At 38.4% G+C, this 20,729-nt stretch overlaps 1 protein-coding gene across 1 annotated transcript in view; it reads left to right on the top strand.

Annotated features, from left to right (window-relative positions):
• RPS6KA6 (ribosomal protein S6 kinase A6) overlaps positions 1-20,729 on the top strand; it is a 74,510-nt gene that overhangs the window by 28,506 nt on the left and 25,275 nt on the right. Inside the window, exons 4-12 of the mRNA XM_065410422.1 lie at positions 3,343-3,424; positions 4,297-4,377; positions 6,189-6,268; positions 9,002-9,108; positions 9,400-9,437; positions 11,968-12,110; positions 13,363-13,433; positions 14,787-14,875; positions 16,068-16,132. Of these exons, the coding sequence (XP_065266494.1) occupies positions 3,343-3,424; positions 4,297-4,377; positions 6,189-6,268; positions 9,002-9,108; positions 9,400-9,437; positions 11,968-12,110; positions 13,363-13,433; positions 14,787-14,875; positions 16,068-16,132 (756 nt within the window). The remainder of the gene's footprint in view (positions 1-3,342; positions 3,425-4,296; positions 4,378-6,188; positions 6,269-9,001; positions 9,109-9,399; positions 9,438-11,967; positions 12,111-13,362; positions 13,434-14,786; positions 14,876-16,067; positions 16,133-20,729) is intronic.

The following is a 20,729-nucleotide window of genomic DNA, read 5'->3' as shown; positions in this document are numbered from 1 at the left end:
TAAAGCAGTGCTCCGGAGGGGGCGGGGCTGCGCACTTCGGTGGATCAAAGCAGGTTCGATATAACGCGGTTTCACCTATGACGCGGTAAGATTTTTTGGCTCCCAAGGACAGCGTTATATCGAGGTAGAGGTGTACTTACATATCAATATTTTCCTCTATCCACTCAGTTTTCTTCTGATTAGGTCTCTCTTTTGTTCTGTGGTTCATCGTTTTCTCTCCCCCACTCTCTTCATCCTCGCCATCTCCATTTTCTTTCCTTCTATTTCCCTTCTTCTATTTCTTCCCCCTCTTTGTGGTGTCATCATTCTATCAGCCGTCACCTGTATGTGACCTCATGCCTCCCAAAACTGTCTCCTTCACTCTTTGGGTACGTCCAGACTACCCGCCGATTCGGCGGGTAGTAATCGATCTATCGTGGATCGATATATCGCATCTCATCTAGACACGATATATCGATCCCCAAACGCGCTCCCGTCGACTCCGGAACTCCACCAGGGCGAGCGGCGGTAGCGGAGTCGACGGGGGAGCCGCGGCCGTCGAACCTCGGGTCCTCACGGCGCGGGAAAGTCGAAATAAGATACGTCGACTTCAGCTACGCTATTCCCGTAGCTGAAGTTGCGCATCTTACATCGACTTCCCCCCCCAGTGTAGACCAGCCCTTTCTGGCAGGGGCTGTAAGGAGGTAGGGAGCTGGAAGAAGCAGCAGGGGGAGACAGGCCTAATCTCTGCTGCTGCAGCACATACTGCATGTACTCCTTCCAAGCATTCTGTGCCACCCTTCAGGTGCGGGTTCTTTGCCAGTAGACCCATGGTAGGGAGAAGAATGGAAAATGAAGTGGGTGGTTGAGGGGCAAGTGAGAGGGGGAGGACCTATTTCTCAGATGGCTTTGTGAAATCAAAAGACTCTAGTTCTCCTGAATCTTTGCAATCTTCCATTTACATAATTAATAGATTATTTGATGTGCATTTGCTCATCACTACTTAGATATATGAAAGCTTTGGATGAACAGCTAAGCTATTAACGCACCACAATAATATGGATAGTAATCAAAATGCATATACATTGTTGGCTTTGTGAAGAAAACTTGAATGGAGCATCCAGAGCGGTTAACAGAGACTGTTGGACTCTGCAGCTAGGTCAACTTGGAGGCTTATAGGGTTTAGTGGGTGGAGGGGCAAAGTAAGGCAGTGGTTGGATGTATGTAGCTGATCAGAGCAAGGGATTTGATTTTTTTTGTAGCCTGTGGACATTCTGATAAGTAAACAGTTTTCAATGTCTAGCCAGATGAATCTCCAGCTTCTTGAGATTTCATTCGTTATTTGCAGATACTTTTCTAAGACTGAAGTGGGAGGAAGACCGCTATGTTGCACTTCCCCTCTATTTGTTTTTTTTTCTTTTTTTCTTTAAGCATGCGGTCTTTTTTAATTTTAACCACTATGATTTTGTTGGCACTTGTGTAGATGTATTGCCTACATTCGTCTAATAGCAAAAAACTATCAAAATACTGCAGTAGTGTTCTCTGACTTCCAACAACAGCAAGGGCTAGTATGGAAGTTTTTTTTTTTTTTTTTTTTTAAGAAATTTTTTTTTCCGGTCTAAAATGCAGTCATTTCATATGAATTTTAAAAAAAATTCCTTGTGCTGTTCAGAGGCGAACACTTGTATTTACTGGTAAACAGCTATAACCAGAGGAAAGAATACCAAACCTCTCATTAGGCATATGTAGATGTATAGCGAGAGAAACTTCACATCTTTTTTCAACCCATGAAATATGTTTTATTTTGTTTTTATGCTTTTTATTGTACTGTATTTATCTGAAGTGATTTGAAACAAAGAATATTAAGTAAAAACATCTTAATTGAATGTTTGGTAGTGTTACATTTCTAATGATAAATTGGGTTTGGTGTTTTCTTTTACTATGAAACCTACTTTATCCTGTCCCATTCCGTGCGGAAAATGAAATATCAGATGTCTGGGGCAGTAAATGAACACTACAAAATTGGAAATGCATAAATTAAAAATTAAAGTAGCTAGCCACATTTTAGGATTAACAATTTAATTCCTTTGCAAACAATTTTTTTCTTCAAATCTGGTTTAAAGTCCATGTACCACTTCTGTTCTGGAGTTAAAAAACCAAAAACCCTAGAATAGAATCCTAGAATATCAGGGTTGGAAGAAGTTCAATCAATAGAAAGGGATGAAGAAGGATCTTGAATCTTGGAATGGAAAAGATTTTATTTAATAGATTAATTATACTTTTATTTAACCACTTCTAGTTAAAACCATAAACAGAGTGATAAATTTTTTTGTTTCTAGTGTTGAAAATCTGGACAGAATATAAGAATGAAAAGACTTTTGAATCTCAGATTTTTGTTAGCATACTCTTAAACCTATGTTTGGACTTTAATGTTACGATAATATAGTAAAAGTTTGCTCATTGAAACATATTAGAAATGGTAATTCAGTAGTTATGCTAGAAGAGCTCGTAGTCATTAGACATTTGGATAATGGAAATGCACATAATCCATAGCACGTGATTTTTCTAATCACATTTGTTACTCTCCAAGATCATACTCTCCAAATCTAAGCACACTGAGGGGTAAAATGGTAATTAAACTTCTGTACTTGTCCCGCTCCCCTCTCCCCCACACCCACCCTCCAAGGTGGTGGCAAAGCCTTGATCTTAAATGGTGTATTTCCCCACTCCCTTCTTCTCACACTCCAGATTCAGAGACCTTTATGTGAAGCCTCTATTTATTTGAGGTTATATAGCATTTGTAGGGAAGGAGACAGAGCTAGGGACACCTGTTTCAAATGCTGCCCTTTCCTAACACACTAGTGTAAAATATGCAGGTACATGGCATGTAAGTTAATATTCATTCTGTAAGCATTAATTTAAGCTGATCTCTGTAGAAAAACTGACAAGTGCTGAGAGCACAGGTCTATCTACTTCAGGAACTTTGGGGGTTTCTACCACCTGCAATCCGGTTACTTGGGGAGGTGAGAGTGCAATTACTTTTGTTGCTCTGCAAGCACACGCGTGTCCTAGTATCTAGTGCTCCTTCCTACACCCAACCAAAAGAAGATCCCATAGTCCCTTACTGGATTTAATAATTGCTTTCTCAAAAAGATGGTGTACTGTGAAAACCTGCTGATTTTCTCTTTCCCACCCCCATCATCTTAGTTTTTTCCTATGGAGGCTATGATTTGGTGCATAGTCTGTTCTCTTTTCCTCATACTAAAACAGACCATGATGTAATAACTTATTGTTCAAACTAGATCACTGTTATATATAACAATTTTTGCAATAATTTGAAATATGAAATATTTTTTGGGGCAGGTTTTTCTTGTGAGGAAAATAATTGGTCCCGATGCTGGGCAGCTTTATGCAATGAAAGTATTGAAAAAAGCTTCTCTAAAAGGTAAGTGTGTTTTCTTTATAATGGTCTTGGAAAATACTTTTGTTGTTTCCTGTGTTGAAGTCAGTATTGTAAATATTTCTGTATTAAATAGCCCTCTGTCTTAAACAAGCTGTTCCTTCAGTGAAGTCATAATCCTTTCTTTGACAACAGTTTTTTTATTAACCTTTCTGAGGCCATGCCTTAAGAATTATTTCAAACCTGTCCAGATGACTTCAATTTTTTTTTCATATTAACCTTCTGTAAGTCCAGTTAGCATTTTTTTTTATTGCAGCAAGAGAATTAGAGAAATAGTTTTCCTGTATTTTCCATGGTTCTCATTTGATCAAAACTGTTCATTTGTCAAGTTTTGAGTCAACCCTACTTTATTGTGGAAAGCAAAGTAAGCCAAATTATAAGGTATTTCTGTCTTTAGAAGACACTTCACTGGACTCTACTCCACTGTGGGTTACATTTGGGCATGAAGTGTTACGGGTAGAAAATCCAAAATATGATCTTAATAGACAATACATATTCACAGGGAGCAGAATCCAGAAGTTGAAGTTAGCTGAAGCCCTCTTCCTCCACCCCCTTTAAAAAAAAAAAAAAAAAAAAAAACCTATCCAACCTTCCCCAGTTTTTTTACAATTTTTGAAAAGAAACTTGCTAGATCACAAAATATAGCTTGGATTTGTTGCGGAATTTAGAAAGACTAAAATATATAGAGGTAGGAGGGGAAAATGTAATCTCTCAAAATAAAAAGAAATGATTTAAAGGGTAAATAAAGATTATTTTATATTTTTCTGGAAATTTAGAACTTACTATTTACTCCTTCTCTTCCTACCTTCACCTTACTGAAATAGAGAATTATTTATTACTATTCTGCTTTTTTTCAGTACGAGATAGAGTTCGTACAAAGATGGAGAGAGATATATTAGTAGAAGTAAATCATCCATTTATCGTCAAACTGCACTATGGTTGGTATTTTTGTTCTGTTGCCTATATATTTTTGGCAGGATTAGCTGTTAAGGGCATTAGTCATCTCTTTCTTAATAGTTGGAGTGCATTTGCTCTAAAACCTAGCTTTCATTAAGCACGTCAAATGTAATCTTATTCTGCCTTACTTTTGTTAACAGTTATTGTAAGCAGGTACAGATAATGTGAAAGCTAGGCATAGATGACTAGAAATTTCTACCTTCCAGTATGTAACTAAGGACAATAAGGAAAACACATTTGCTGGAAAAAAGTGACCATTAACAGATAAACATCAATCCAGCCTTTCTGAAGCATTAACCTCTGCAGAGTTTAACAGAACCAGTATTCCTGCCTTGAGAGGTTTGAATATACCTCACTTATGTAAACATTCCTTTTATAATTACTGAGCATATTTCAGTTTTCACTATTATGGTCTACATCTCACTCTGTGTCAAAGTATCTGCCCAGTCCATTCTGTATTGACAGCCTATGCATGGTGTAGAGGCTTGTCATTTAGGCCTTTTGTCTCTGAGTTTTCTTCTGTAAGATTTGAACACATCTTGAGGTGAATTGCAAACCTCTCAGGGAAATATTTCTCATATGTACGTGCTTATCTGTTCCAATGTAGTTCAGATCAGGATAGTGCTTTTCCCAAGAGGCTAAAGAGTACATTAAAATGTATCACTAAGTTTAAAATGTAATTACTTGACTTTTAATGGGCAGTGCAAGGGGTTGGAGTAAGAGGCTTCTTGTGCTTCTCACATTCACTGCACGTATATATGAGGAAGTCACACAGAATCTTATCCCTTGTTTATTTTTCAAGCTTATGGCATTGCCACGGGGTCCACTTACTGCTAGTGGCTCCTCCTCATGGCAGTCCTGGGGATTAGCTCTGCCCTCCTCTGGCGGTGTCCCTATCAGTCATCCTTTCTCACCTTGCAGGCCCCTCTTGCTCCAGGAACCACAGCCTCCTCTTCATGACTTGGTGCTTAATTGGTTGGTTGGGTCTGCCTGGCCTAATTCAACCTTCTCAGAGCCAATATGAGGAATACAACACCCCATCACAGCCATATAACACTTTTTAATAATTTTTGAATGCATGTACTAGTATTAAGCTCTCCAAAGACTTTCTACAAATTTTGCAAAATGTCCCACAGATTTTTTCTTTTCAATTTTTAAAACCAATACTTTGCAATAATTTAGGTACAGTAACATTCATCCAATATAAAAACTGAGACTGGCACACCAGTGGTTGTGGTGATGCATGGATGACTTGTTTGAATTCCTAATCTCTTAATTTTTCAAATTGTTATGTTAGGTCCTAAACAACTTGTGGGCAAATTTTATTATAGTAGAACCTCATTAATTCCCATATCAATAATTAAAAACATAATTATTGTACAAATATTGGGGGTCCCCCCGTGCTTAGCAAAGATGTAGTAGAGCGGCAGTGCTGTAGTGAGATCTCTTGTCACGAAGACTTTGCAGTATATTAGTAATGGTTACCTTTTTCAAACTTCCCTGCACAAAGTATTAACAAAATTAATAAAACTAAATTACATTTCTCAAATAAATGAATATAGTACATCTTGGTGCAGCATTCGTGTGGTGTTAATTATTCAGATTAGTTCACAAATTTCAGTAGTTCATATGAAACTGTCATGCCTAATTGAATTAGCTTAGTTCAGAAGTAACTGTGCTCTATTACACTAAAATAAGTCATAAAAAAGTATTATAGAATGCCTGAGTATTGTCTAATTTCACCATTGTCATATAAAACTATCCATTACGTTTTGTGATGTTTTAAAATCAGCCTTTCAGACCGAAGGAAAGCTATATTTAATATTGGATTTTCTCAGGGGAGGAGATGTATTCACACGATTATCCAAAGAGGTAAGTACCTACATTTTAACTGAATGCAATAGTAAAAATTTTTTCAAAGAAGCACAGAAATTAGAGCTGGAAAATGTCATCCTTGTCTAACCCCCTACCAATATGGGGTTGTTCCTTATGTCTTTTTTCCCTCTAATTCTTGACCCATTCGTTTTTAGGAACTCAGTTGAACTTTCATTTTTTATTTATTTATTTATTTATATCTCCATCCCTTGGGACAATATTCCATAGCTTAAGAAACCTCAGTGTCAGATTTTTATTGATGATTGGTCTAAAATTTCTTTTCTGTACCTCCCCATACCAAATTCTCTAATCTGAGAATGGTCTTGTTGCACAGAGACCTAATTGAGGTAAATCGGGTTTATATAATAAAGAACAGAGGTGTAATTAGCTGCCCCTGAGAGTCTGTTGAATCATTTTAGTGTTTAGTTTCTTGAATCTGGAATATTTTTTTCTAGGTAAAATATTTTTTAAAATTTTGGAGAAATCACAACCTTGATTGACAGCTCACTATTGTTTGTTTGGGGAGGGATGTTAATTGTGCTGCTCTGATGACATGTCTTTAAATCTCAGTCTGTGAAATTGCATGCGGACTATGATGATATTTGTAATATTTCAAGCTAAGAAATAATTCTGTTTTTCAAAACTTTTCTGTACAAATTCTAGGTGTTGAATTAAACTTTTGAAAATATCTTCATAATGAGAGTTTTTAGTGCTTCATAAATTTCACAAGTCAAGATTTTAAATCTGCTTCCATATGATTTCAAGACATTCCTTTAGATAATGTCTAACGGAGGACATTGTCTAAAATTGGGCAAAGTAGCCGGTTGACTGACTTTGATGATGTGAAATAGATTGTCAGTAGTAGTTTCAAATTCGTATCTTTAATCTTTAAGAACCAATTAGCTGGATTTTCTCAGTGCATCTGTTTCCTAAAGTCAAGCTACATATTGAGGATGCGGCAGGGAACTTAAGTGAGCTTACCTAGTATATGCCCTAAAATTACATTGAACTCCTTTTATTAGTTTGCAATATTGATCTCTCAGTATTTCACAACTAAACTCAACATAAATATCCTGAGGCTGTGCTATGAAAATATTGAGAGAGTTGTCTATTTCTAGGAGTCAGCAGACCTGTTAAGAATTAATGAGGCATAAAGCAGGAAAGTGGTCAGTCTCTACTTCCATTTGATCTAAGATGTCTCCCTTAAGAAATCTCAGTATAATAGGAAATGACTTCAGGTCTTGTTGTGATAGTGCAGCTAGAATTTACTGATCTTCAAAAATAGATACTTAAATGAAGGGTGCAAATCTGGCTGTAAAAGTATTGGCTGGGTATCTGAAAAAGGCATAAATCTCTCTCTTGGGAGTAAAGAAATAAGCACTTATTTGGAGGTCACTTATTACTCAAGTTTATATTTGGTTTTCAACAAACTTCAGATTGTTTGTTTCTAAAGTACCATGATTTTTTTTAAACATTTCATTTTGTATATTAAGACACCTGAGATGTTTTCTATAAAGAAAACACAATCGTTTTAAAAACAACTGTTTTCTATTGCAATAGCACATGGCAATGGAAAGTGAATGACCCATGCTGATTGAGGGGGGGCTGGTTCCTAGGGCCACTTGAAACCATCCCACACATGGATTATCAGGCATATCTGAAATTGTTTTTGAATGTTTAGCTGTTGATGAGATATTTAAAGTGTTACATTAGAATTTTAAAGACCAAAATTATGGGACTTTTTCCGCTGCAATGCAGAAAATGGCTGATATCCATCCAATAAAGCACTTTTACTGCAGCTTTCACTTCAGAAATAAAACAATGCAATTTGTTGACTTTTACCACATTTAATTTGGGGAAAAAATCATATTTAGCTCTTTTACATGAAAAGCTATAGCGATAAGGGAGAGAGGCAGGCAAACTAAAGAAGAAAATTCCTGGATCTCGTTTTTTTCCCCATTGACAATATACAACTATCAAAATGTAAAGATGTGCTGTTGCTGTTTAACCCAACCTTGTAGCAAAATGTTCAACCCCTCCCCTCTGCCCTCCAAAAAAAGGGAGCAGAAAAGGTTTAAATGCATCTCTGTTCATGTAAATGACGTGCAGATTCTATCCACTCTTCAACCTCATTCACTTCAGTGAAGTATGAATTTAACTTTAGGAACAGGCAGTTCCTTTTCTAGAAGGAAACTTAATAATAATAAAAAAGTCTTAATAGTGTTAACAGCACTCAATTGAAAACTATAAAATGGGAATATAAAATTTTAAGGTTACAGTTACACATTCTGTATATTTTATACTGTTGTAAGCAATAGTATATCAAACTACATGTTAAACTGGAAAAACAGGTATAGGAAATGCTCTGTATAGGGCATTGTGGCTGAAGGAACACTGGTAAACCAGCAAGTCAGATACAAAAGTTAACTTTCCTTTAACTATACTATGTTACAGTTGCAATAACATTTATTTTTACTTTAAATTCTGTAAGAGCTGGATTGTGAGGAACACTATAAAATAATGTCAGGATTAGGTCTACAGAAAACTTCATAGTCGATAGTTTATTCTTGCATATCACCTGTATTAAGTGAAATTGTCTCCTGAGAATTTGTGAAATGTAGTAGTTATGAGAAATATTTGAATTTAGGGAAGCAGAAGAACTGTCTGTTTTTAGATTGCAGTATTAGAAACTGACAAGATCTGAAGGTAAATCTATACAGTTCTTATTAGGTTATGTTTACAGAGGAAGATGTGAAATTCTACCTCGCAGAACTGGCCCTTGCTTTGGATCATCTACACAGCTTGGGGATCGTATACAGGGATCTGAAGCCAGAAAAGTAAAGTAAAATTTATTTTATCCACTATTACACGTATTTTGTTTAATTGTTTCTTTGCATTTTCATTATACATCTCTATAATTATATAAAAATGGAGTAAAAGATGTTTTTATAAGCTTTATGTATTGGGTTTAATAGTTAAATATATGCACTGATTGAAATATAATGTACAGAGTTATTAAATTAAAGATTGGGAGATTGGTTCAGATCTGTCTTTAGCTACTATGTTTAAAATGTTTTATATAAATATTCCTGTTACGTGTATTGGTGAATGTGAATTTTAATTTTCAGCATTTTGCTTGATGAAGCAGGACATATCAAGTTAACAGGTAGGTAAAATTTAATAGTATAGCTCTTAAATATTTTAATGAAATTAGGTATTTTAGTGTGGAGTTCCATATAATTTTTTGTATAACAATCTTGATATACCAGTACTTAATTTAACAGTTTTTTAAATTAACTGATATAGCCCTAGATTGTGCAATCTGATCCACATTAGCAGACTATTATGCCTGTGCAGAATCCCATTGAAGTTAGTGTGACTCCACATGAGTGAAATCTGCCCACGTGGATTAGATGGCAGGATTGGAGCCATCGTATTTGTGTTAAACCTAAAACCAAAAACCTGTAAAGATTAATTTCTGTGGGTAAAGTGGTTGTAGAAATTATTTTTAAAAAATGAAATAGCTTTCAATGTCTGTTTTATAAACAAGGTAAATAAATTCAGATGACACTTCATCAATAACAAAAATAAACGACTTCACGTTATAGCAAGATTGATTATAAAATGTCTCTTTATCTGAAGATCAACAGCTAATGCGATTGAGCAAGGTAGAGGTTCAGCAAAGCTGAAATGTCAAAATGCTGACTCGGTCTTTTAAGAAAAGAAAGATAAAGATTTAGTGCAGACAACATGTTCTTTAAAAAAAATATAAAATGTGATTTCAGAAATTATAGTCTAATCAGTTTAAAAATAAAGGTGCAGAAAAATTCTGTATTACAAGAAAAAATGATGCTATTTTCTTTTAGAAAACCAACAAGACTTGCATTATAAACATTTGGATATGTACAAAGTGTTGTGAACTAGTTTATTCTTAAATTATATTACCATATTAAAATTATAATAAAATTACCACTTTATATCATTATATCATAAAGTCCACTATATGCTGTGCTGTATAAATACTAACAGCCATTAGAACCACCTTGTAAAATTAAAAAGAAATTCATTATTTAAACTCTCATCCATTTAGTGCAATGTATATACACAATAGTTTTACTTGTAATCTTTTATTCTTTCTGATAGAACTTTTAGCCAAATGGGCTTTGCTTAGATCACAGAATTACTGGATATTCATTATTTAAAAGCACAACAGGATGTGTTTTTGTTTCAGACTTGCTTTAGACTCTTAGGCAACATCAGGGATTTGAATCCCTATACAATAATATTGATTTTTGGATACCATTCTCTTGGATTCCTTCAGCTTCTGAGTGGTTTTCTCTTGCTTTCTGCTTCTCTTGAAATGCCAAAAATCTAAATTGAAGGATTTAATTTAGATTAACTGCTCCTTCCAGACCACATTTAAACACCTTAGCCATTTGGGGCTTTCACAGTGCAGGGACTAGTGGAAAAGTGGGATCGGGAGGGTGGGGGGTAGTGAGAAAATCAGGGTTACAAGATTATATAGTTTTGCAGGGTACACCAATACTTCAATTCAGTTTCAACTTGGGTCCAAAGGAAAATAACTTGTAATTCGTTGAGGTTTTTCTTTCCCATCAGCATTTGGAAGCTGCTTGTAAGGCAGCTTTTTGAATTAACAAGCACTTACAAAATTCTGTTTTCTTTCTTACAATGGAAAGGAGAACTGAGAGGTGTACTTGATATAAACAAGTCTGACTTTGGCTAGTTTATGTATATCTGGAGTAGTAAACCCCGGTGTAGACAGTGGTAGGTCAACAGAAGAATTCTTCTTTTGACCTAGCTACTGCCTCTCAGGGAGGTGGATTACCTATTTGCTGATGGGAGAATCTCTCCTGTCAGCGGAGGCAGTGTCTACACTGGCGCATCTACACTGCAGTGGTGTAACTGTGCCGCTGTAGCATTTTAAGTATAGAAATAGCTTAAGTCTGATTTTTACATAAGCTGTTTTCAGTAAGTTACGGCCATGTCTACACCAGCAGTTATGTTGGCAAGACTTTTGTCACTCAGCGATGTGAAAAAAACACCCCTTTGAGTGACGTAAGTTTGCCGGCATAAGTGTCCACATGCACAGCGCTGTGTTGGTGGGAGATACTCTTCTACCGACATAGCTGCCACCATTCGTTGGGCTGGTTTCATTATGTTATCTGGAGAGCTCTCTCTCTCCTCGACATAACGTGACTACATGAGGGCTCTTACAGCGGCACATCTGTACTGGTACAGCTGTGCCGCTGCAAGCTTGAAAGTGTAGACATGGCCTTAGTACTTGGTGTTTTCTATGATGAAACATTCTTATTTAAATCTAGTTTTTCCATCCTATAAAACAAGCAGCAAAGTCTCAGCAAATAAGAAAAATAAAAGCAGAACCTTTCATAATTTTAAGGTTCTAAATATGTAAAGTTTTAAATACCTAATTGCAGATGTACTAAGCAACAGTAATGGTCGCTAAGACGTTCAGTTCACTTTCAAATGTTCCTGGCACTGTACAATCAATTGTGTAATGTACTATTTAACTTTCATTCTCCAGTGAGCTTTAGGATAACCATTTCTTTACTCATAAACAGTCTTTGGTTGTTTGAATCCAAAATATAAAATTATTGTATAAAATACTGTTTTTAAAGTTCTTTACTAGATATATCTTTGTAATGCTGTTGTTGTAGACTTCGGACTCAGCAAAGAATCAGTAGATCAAGAAAAGAAGGCCTACTCTTTCTGTGGTACTGTAGAATACATGGCACCTGAAGTAGTAAACAGGCGAGGCCACAACCAGAGTGCCGATTGGTGGTCATTTGGTGTTCTTATGGTACTGTATGATTAATTGCATAATGTTGTTTGCAGTCAAATACTCTGCATGCCTTCACAGAGTAATGTTAAATTTATTTAGAATAAATTTGCCTAAGCCGAATTAGGATGACTTTAGGTTAAGGGGAAGACCTGGGAGAAGCTGGTAACTAGATTATACTGAAGAAACAATAGTTTTGAAATAAGTTGAACCTTGACTTGTTTAGACCTTTAAGGAAATGCATACTTCTAAGGCAGGGATCGGCAACCTTTGGCACGTGGCTCGCCAGGGTAAGCACCCTGGCGGGCTGGGCCGGTTTGTTTACCTACCGCGTCTGCTGGTTTGGCCGATCGCGGCTCCCACTGGCCACGGTTTGCCGTCCCAGGCCAATGGGGGCTGCGGGAAGCAGCGCGGGCCGAGGGATGTGCTGGCCACCGCTTCCCGCCGCCCCCATTGGCCTGGAGCGGCGAACCGTGGCCAATGGGAGCCACGATCGGCCGAAGCTGCAGATGCTGCAGGTAAACAAAATGGCCCAGCCCACCAGGGTGCTTACCCTGGAGAGCTGCGTGCCAAAGGTTGCCGATCCCTGCTCTAAGGATTATTGACATATATGTGACTTTGTAGCAGTCCAGAACAATTTTATTCAGTCACTTTCCTAGGTTGTTGTTAGGCTTCAGTTTGAATGTTTCTTTGACACATTGCTTAGTATTTACATTAGAAAAAAAACAAAAAAACTGAGTTTGGCAAAGCATTCCTTTAAAAAATGTTTGTAACAACAAGCCTGTTCAATGAACATCGTGGAAAAGTGGAATACACCAGTAATATTAATTGTGCTGTTGCAGACAGTAAATTGTTACACTATTAGCATTTGTACTGAGTAGGAAAAATAAAGGCAAACACATTTTTTGGCTACTTTTTTGTGGTGTAGCAGTACATGACTTCAGGGAGAATTCCATTTGACTCCTCAAGTAGCTTTTAAATTATGGTCCATGAACCACCATTAGTCTGCAAAACCCTCCAAGGTGTTCTACATCATCTTTTTATCCCATCTACAGTTGATATTGATTGTCATGTAAATTGCCTTCAAAGAGAAAATGTTTAACTTTTGGATATTTTGAAAATTAAAATTAGTATGTATTTGCTAATCACCCTGAAGACTTCTCAGGTCTTTGTGTGTGTAGTACAAGTGGAATACCATGTTAATTAAAATCTTGTAAAAGTACTTTTAAAATAACTAACCACTTGATGTTGATTAAACATTTGTTCTTTTCAGTTTGAAATGCTTACTGGTACACTACCATTTCAAGGTAAAGATCGAAATGAAACTATGAATATGATACTAAAGTAAGTATTTTTCTTTTTTAATAGAATTACCCTTGTTTTTTTGAAAGTAACAGAAAATGTAGCTATAGATATTATGCTTTAGCTTGTGTATTGTAGTTTGCTCACTTTCAGGATGTGAAGTTATAAAATGTCAAACACAAAAGTAAGAATTTGATCACAAACAATGTAGATACTGGAGAATATCTCCAAGGCTTAAAACCGTAAAAATTGTGTGTGTGTAAAGTTAGTATTAAAAATAGGGCAGTAAAGTACACTAGAGTTATTTACCAACCACCTCTCTATATGCTGTTTGTTACGACATAGCTTATATAAAAACAAAACAACCTAGTGTATACAGATTGTGTATGCTATTCTCTCTGTGTACGTGTGTATACACACACTTTCTGTATAAAATAGTTTAATCCATGTTGTAAAAACAGTAAAACAAGTGTACAGTGGTGATTGGTAAACAAGTCCTAACTGTACTCTTTTGCCACTCTTTAATTGAGGGAGTAAGACTTTATTGCTTTTGTGAGTAGTCAAAGAGGGGTATCCTGCAGATCAAATGGTTAGACTTCTGGGACTTTCTGATGGGGATGACTGCTAAAGAAAAGGGGTTTTAGTCCTGACTCCATGGCAGGAGGGAGTGTCTGTGATTAATGTATAGCAGCGTTGATACAGAAAATTGATTAGTTCACCACCTATTTCAGGATTTGTAGTATAATGAATATGTGCATGTATAACATAAGGTTACAATTCTGCCTAGAAATTTCAAGCTGAACTAGACACTTTGATTATTAAAAAAGTTGTTCAAATCACTTAAGTTGTTTTAAATTTTTGTCCTTACAAAATAATCTCCGTGAAGTTGACCCCATTGGCTTTCTCTAATGACTTTGTGATCTAATTCTTGAGGCTTTTTCTGAGTGGAGGAATAAAAAGGTGACTTGTGGGGTTGTGTGGGTGTGTAGATTACAGGGGTGTTTTGGCTATTTCCAAATGCCTTCAAAAGTTGGTTCTGATAGGAAAGGATGAATACTTCCTTTTTGTCATATGCCAGCATGTTTGGATAGACTTAGATCTCCTCAAGGATACACAACTTTAAGTACTTTATGCAGCTTTAGTTTGAAGCAGCCTATTTGTTGAAAACCACTATACCACACTATGTGCTTTTTTTCTACAAGTTTCTTGAACAGGTAGCTATTTTAATATTTATATTCAATTTGAAATCTCATTCACACAATTTCACTGCCTTTGTGACACACATTGACAGATCTGATTGCAGAGTTTCTTACCCTTAGTTTAATGAGTGCATCTAGAGCGTTTTTAGCAAAACATGCTTTTTGAAGTCATCATTTCTCCATTCTCTTTCTCCAGAGCAAAGCTTGGAATGCCACAATTCCTTAGCCCTGAAGCGCAAAGTCTTCTAAGGATGTTGTTTAAAAGGAACCCATCAAACAGATTAGGTAATGTGATCTTGTTTTGGTTGGTTCTTTTTGACCTGGATCTTGAAGTAAAATCATCTACAGCATAACTTGTGAACAATTTAATTGTTAAGTGAAGCTTCATTGAACAGTCATATCAGTTCTTGGTTATTCAACAGACTTCATTTTATCATATTTTCTCGAGTTTGCAGTATGTTTATTCTGGGTTTGGCTCACCTGAGTAAATGACAGAGGAAGGTAGGCTGAAGATGACTTTCTTGGACCAGTCATTCACCTAGATTCTGGATGCAGCATTCTACAGAGCTCCAGTTCACCTAAGCAGCTGCCATGCAGTCTATAAGGGGAGCTTTGGAGTATATGAATTGGCTCTTGCCAACTGCTTGGATACACCAAATAAATTGAATTTTCAGGAATTGGAACCAGTTGATCTTTTCTTAGTCGCCCAAAGATTCTGTGCACTGAATCTGTACTCCAGCCAGTTTCAATAGGATGTGCATCATAGCCTTAGTGTTTTACCAAACTGTTTTACCACATATTGTGCTGACTTCCCTCAGCAGTGTAGCTCGTACTGTTAGTCTGACAATGTCAGCAAGCCATCATTCAGAAAAAAATAGCCTTTCTCTTATTTGAGCTCCCTCAATATGCCTTTCTGTGGCTTAGTATACTGTCCCATTTTCCTGTTTTTGCCGGCAGCCCTCCACAGATGCATGGAACAGTGGCTTATCAGACTATCCAAAAGGCTGTAATTCTGGAGTAAAAACAAAAAATCAGGAAGCAGATTAGAAAATGCTGTTATACTCCCCCAAGCATCGTCTCTAATTACTTGTTTGGAGGTTTAATATTAAATTAATTAGTGACTTGCAGGGAAGTACTCCTGATTCTTTGTAAACTTCTAGATGTAAAGATGCCCTGAGAGTAGGGCTCCTTTATATATTCAAAAGAAGCAAACAAGGCACAAGTCCACTTTTTTCCTTTTTCCAGGTTCCCTTTAAACGTGATTGTTTTTCTTCAATGTTTGTGAATTCTACTAGCTATATGTCAGTCTGTTCTCAGTCAAATATCTTGCTTGGAAACTCTAACTCTATTCCATGAATAAGTGATTCCATGCAATTTTCCAAGAAACCAAGTAACTAACTTTTAATGCGATTTTGTATAGAGATTTTTACACTGAAGCTGGTTTTAATTTAGTCACTTTTGTTCCCTATAATTGCAGGAGCTGGTTCAGATGGAGTTGAAGAAATCAAGAGACATCCTTTTTTTTCAACAGTTGATTGGAATGTAAGTACAAAACAGTTTAATTTCAAAGCCATTGTTAGTTTTGCTACATTTGCAACATCTCTGTAAATTGCAAGATAATTAAACAGGATATACTAGACAAATGAGACTTCTGACTATTGTATTCTGAGACTGTATTTCTCCTCATTGCTGTACAGTATTGAGGGTCTCACTAAAATTTTAAAACATGCATTAACATTTTTAATAGTAATTAGAATTGGAACATTCTAAATCTTAATATACTAAATAAAACTCCTTCAAAATGACTCCGAGGGGAGAGGTACAGAAATTCGTGGTTTGTGTGTCATTGTAAGCCCAAGGTAGGGGTCTGTGTTCAAGAGACTGGATTCTTTTGCATAGCAGTGTTTGTCAGGGCTGTGCATGCACACTGTGCCTCCTTGTGTGAAGCCATAAAAGGCAGTGCGGCCACAGTTCTCCCTCAGTTCCCTACTACTGCCAGTGGCAGCAGGGCTGAACCCAGTGAGTGTCCAACCCACTACATTCACTGAATGTCAAACTCATCCTTTTCCCAACTAGTTTGGTGAAGAGAATTGATCTTCACCCTTTTTATCTTGTTTTCTTTAATTTGGATATTCCAATAAAAAAGACATCTCTCTTCCCACCCCACCCCCGGTACAGCAGGTGTGAGGTGCTTCACACCAATATGGAATCTAAATAGCCATGTTTCATACCCTGCCTCTCTGGCCATAGCTTCATCCCCTCACTGACTGACATAGATATTACATCTTCTGCCTAGAGGACAACCATACTCCAAACAGGTGTTGAGTGTGCTGATTGTTTTCCTCCAAGACCCACAAGTTCAGAGATGCACAGTTCTAGTTACATTTGCTTGAGCAATCCATGCAAGTCATTTCGGACCTAGAGGAAACCATCATCATCAAGATGGAGGTTCAGGTCTGCCTTGGCCAGCACTCCATCATGTAGATGGATGCCTCTATTTCCTGGGATCAGGTAGAGATAGAAAGGCGGGGAAGAGGACATTGTTGAAACTGGGGCTAGCAACTTCAGCATCTCAGCCAACACCTATGCCATGCTGACAGAAGGAGAGAAGCTGAGGCATAATTTCATACGGAGCATAAATGCATCTCCAGACAATACTTGAGGCCATCCCACAAGGACAGAAACCATCACTTCTCCATGGATGGAAGCTCTAAGTCCTCCACCTTCATGGAAATAGCATAGGGTTCAGGACCCCAGTACTTGTGTTGATGCCCACAACCAAACCAGGTTATGCCCGTGCAGAACCCCCTATATCTCTTGCTCCTGAGTGTTGACTGATACCTTCCCTGGCCCTCTTCAGAGAGCTTATTATAGAGCTTACTACAAACATACATGGCGTTGTTACTTTGTCTAGGAGCCATAGAAGAGAAATTGCAGGAATACAGGGAATGAGGCTTCTACTCTTGATATTTCCTTATCCTGAAGAAAAGAGGTCTTAGTCGTATCCTACACTTGAGGAGACTGAAAAAATACATACACTGCTGCCCCATATGCAGGATGCTAACTCTTGCCTCTGTCATTCCGTCTGTGTAGGATCAGGACTGATTGGTGGCTGTCGACTTGCAGGACTCATACTTCCAAATAGCCATCTGTCTGGCCCACAGGAAATAGCTGAGTGGGTCCAAATCACTGTCAGTACCAAGTGTTGGATCTAGTTAAGCACCCCCTATTGGTCACTCATGCTGTGAGGGACACCTCATTATATCCCATGTACTTTCCACCTCTGGAGTTCAAACTGTTGAGGCACTTCCCTGGCTGTGTGGTCTCTGAGCACACAGTTGGTGCGTAGCTCCTTTGTTTAGCACACACTCCTGAGCTGAAACCTCCTGGTCCAGTTGCCTCACCCCTGGGACCAATGCTGATATCTCAACTCTCCTGTAGCTTAAACACACTCTCCCAGATCTCCAGGCACATGGGTGTTCTGGGACCATAAATTAACTGGTCAGAGACACGTGATAGGTGTAATACAACCCACACTGCCAGGCAGACCTTGCACAGGATTCTAAACAGCCATTGCTCCTTGCTTTATTAGCACAAGAAATGCATAGATCTATTAAAAAAAATAAAAATCACATTTCGCTGACTCAGTTTCCTCATCACTCTGCAGCATTTTTTGGGCTTGGGTCTGAATCCTCTAGAGGTGTCTGGGGGACCCTTCTGCTGCAGCTCATGGCTTGATTTCTTAACCAGAGAGCCCCTCTCTATCCAGGTCAGCTTGCTTTGACTTGTTTGGTCCTACAGCTAAACTGGGCTCCCTGCTATGCAAGCATGCTCCTCTCTTCCCTTCTCCTGCCCAAAACTTCCAGTGTGGTTCTGAGTCATCTTCCTGTGACCCACCCAGTCTCTGTGGTTTTTAAAGGCTAGCATCAAAACCTTGATGTCTTTGTCCTGTGTTTGGGGATTTTCCACTTTCCAAACACCAGCCCCCTGAAGAGGGATAGGGAAAAACTGGTTGTCTTGGGCTCCAGCTAATCCAGGGGTAGGCAACCTATGGCACACGTGCCGAAGGCGGCACGCAAGCTGATTTTCAGTGGCACTCACACTGCTCTGCATTTTAATTTAATTTTAAATGAAGCTTCTTAAACATTTTAAAAACCTTATTTACTTTACATACAACAATAGTTTAGTTATATATTATAGACTTATAGAAAGAAACCTTCTAAAAATGTTTAAATGTATTACCGGCAAGCGAAACCTTAAATTAGAGTGAATAAATGAAGACTCGGCACACCACTTCTGAAAGGTTGCCGACCGCTGAGCTAATCCATTGTCCCAAGATGCTTCTATCAGAATATGCAGTCATTGAGTCTCTAATGACCCCCTTTTGTACCTGGTATGGGAGGGATGTGATACAGCCTTGTCAGCAAAGGTGGAATCCACATACTCAGAACACATTTATACCCTGTGAACAATTACTCCTCTGCCCTGAGTTCTTCCTTGTGGTTGGTCGTCCTTATGCTGCGGTTACTGTCCCATTTGCCCTCTTAGGCTGGTAAAGACTCCACAACATGCTCTCTTGTTTCAGTAACACCCCTCCTTGGGGGTCAGTTAATTACTAAACATAGCCCAACCAATCCATAACCAAAAGTCCCCAAAACTAGGTCATTTATCACCCCAGTGCATAGAATCCTTAAAACTCCACACTGTCTAATCCATTGACAGTACACATACTATACTCTGGCATTTTCTACCACACCTGGGGTTTTCTTTGGTCTTCTCCTGTCCTTCTGCCACGACAGCCCCTTGAACTGGAGCATAACCCAGCTCTTCCCAGCATGTTCCCCCTCCCCCGCCTCTCTGCTGGGAGATCATCCTCACCAGGAGAGCATCCATTGGTCCCCCTGTTCAGTAACTCTCAGGCAGGGCAGTAGGTAGGCCTTTCCCCTGGCGCTCAGTCCACTGGTTCCCGCTTTGCAGCATGGAAGTGTCAGAGGGTAAGCCCCTCTGCTGCTCCCATCCCTCAGCCTTCTGTGGCTCTCAGCTCTGGCTGTCCGGCTTGGAAGTCAGACAGCAACTCTTTGCTGCTCTCATGTCTTCAGCCTTTCCAGGAACCTTCTACAGCTTTCTTCATGGACCTCCTTCCTTTCTGATTCTTCTATAGCCCCAGATGCTGCCCTGCCCTCATAATTGGCCAAACTGGGAGCTCCTCCTATAATATAGTGGAACTTGACATGCTTCATTTAAAGGAGCTAGCCACCCACTCTCATCTTCTCCCTTGCACTTGTTAATATCTCGCTCTCCTCTGGCTCTTCCCTTCATAATACAATCATGTTTTAATCTCACATCTTAAAAAAAGCCCCATCCTTGACCCCACTTGCCTCTCCAGCTGTCATTCTATCTCCTTTCTCCTTTTATCTCTAAGCTTATTGAATGCAGTGTTTACAATTGCTTTCTGGAGTTCCTGTCCAATTCCATGCGAGGCCCTTTCTAATCTGGCTTCCATGCCTGGTACTCCTCTTTTCTTTGCCCAAGCTCAGAACTAATACTCCATCCTCATCCTCATTGACTTGTCAGCCATGCTCTTCTTGAAATTTTGGCTTCCCTTGGCTGTCTGTGACTGTCCTCTCCTGGTTCTCCTCCTCACCTCCCCTTTCAGCTTTCTGTGTGGGTTCCAAAGGGCTCTATCCTTGGTCCTTATCTCTTCTCTTTCTACATATTATCTGGGTAACCTCATTTGCACAAATTAAACTACGCTTTCCATGCTGCTGACTTGTATATCTACCTCTTTGCTCCAGGTCTTTCTCAGTTTGTCCAAACTAAAACTTCTGCCTCTTTCTGACGTATCCTTGTGGATGTCTAGCTGTCAGACCAAGCACAACGTGGCTAAAACAGAGCTTTTAATCTCTGCCACCAAAACCCTCCCTGATGCCTTCTTTCTTGATTACTGTGGAGTGTGGACAATGCCACTGTTCTGCCTGTCTTACAGACCCATAACATCAGCATCCTCTTCAATTTGGACCTCTCTAAGTCCTCACATCCAGGCTTTGTCTAAATCTTGACCGATTCTTTCTGCATAACATCTCTAAAATACAGCCTTTTAAATCAGTATTGGATCTTTTTCTAAAAGGATATGCTCTAG

This window comes from Emys orbicularis, chromosome 9 (genome assembly GCF_028017835.1).
Source record: "Emys orbicularis isolate rEmyOrb1 chromosome 9, rEmyOrb1.hap1, whole genome shotgun sequence".
NCBI lineage: Eukaryota > Metazoa > Chordata > Testudines > Emydidae > Emys > Emys orbicularis.
Note: the sequence above shows the minus strand (reverse complement) of the source record. Positions and strands in the feature narration are given on the sequence as shown.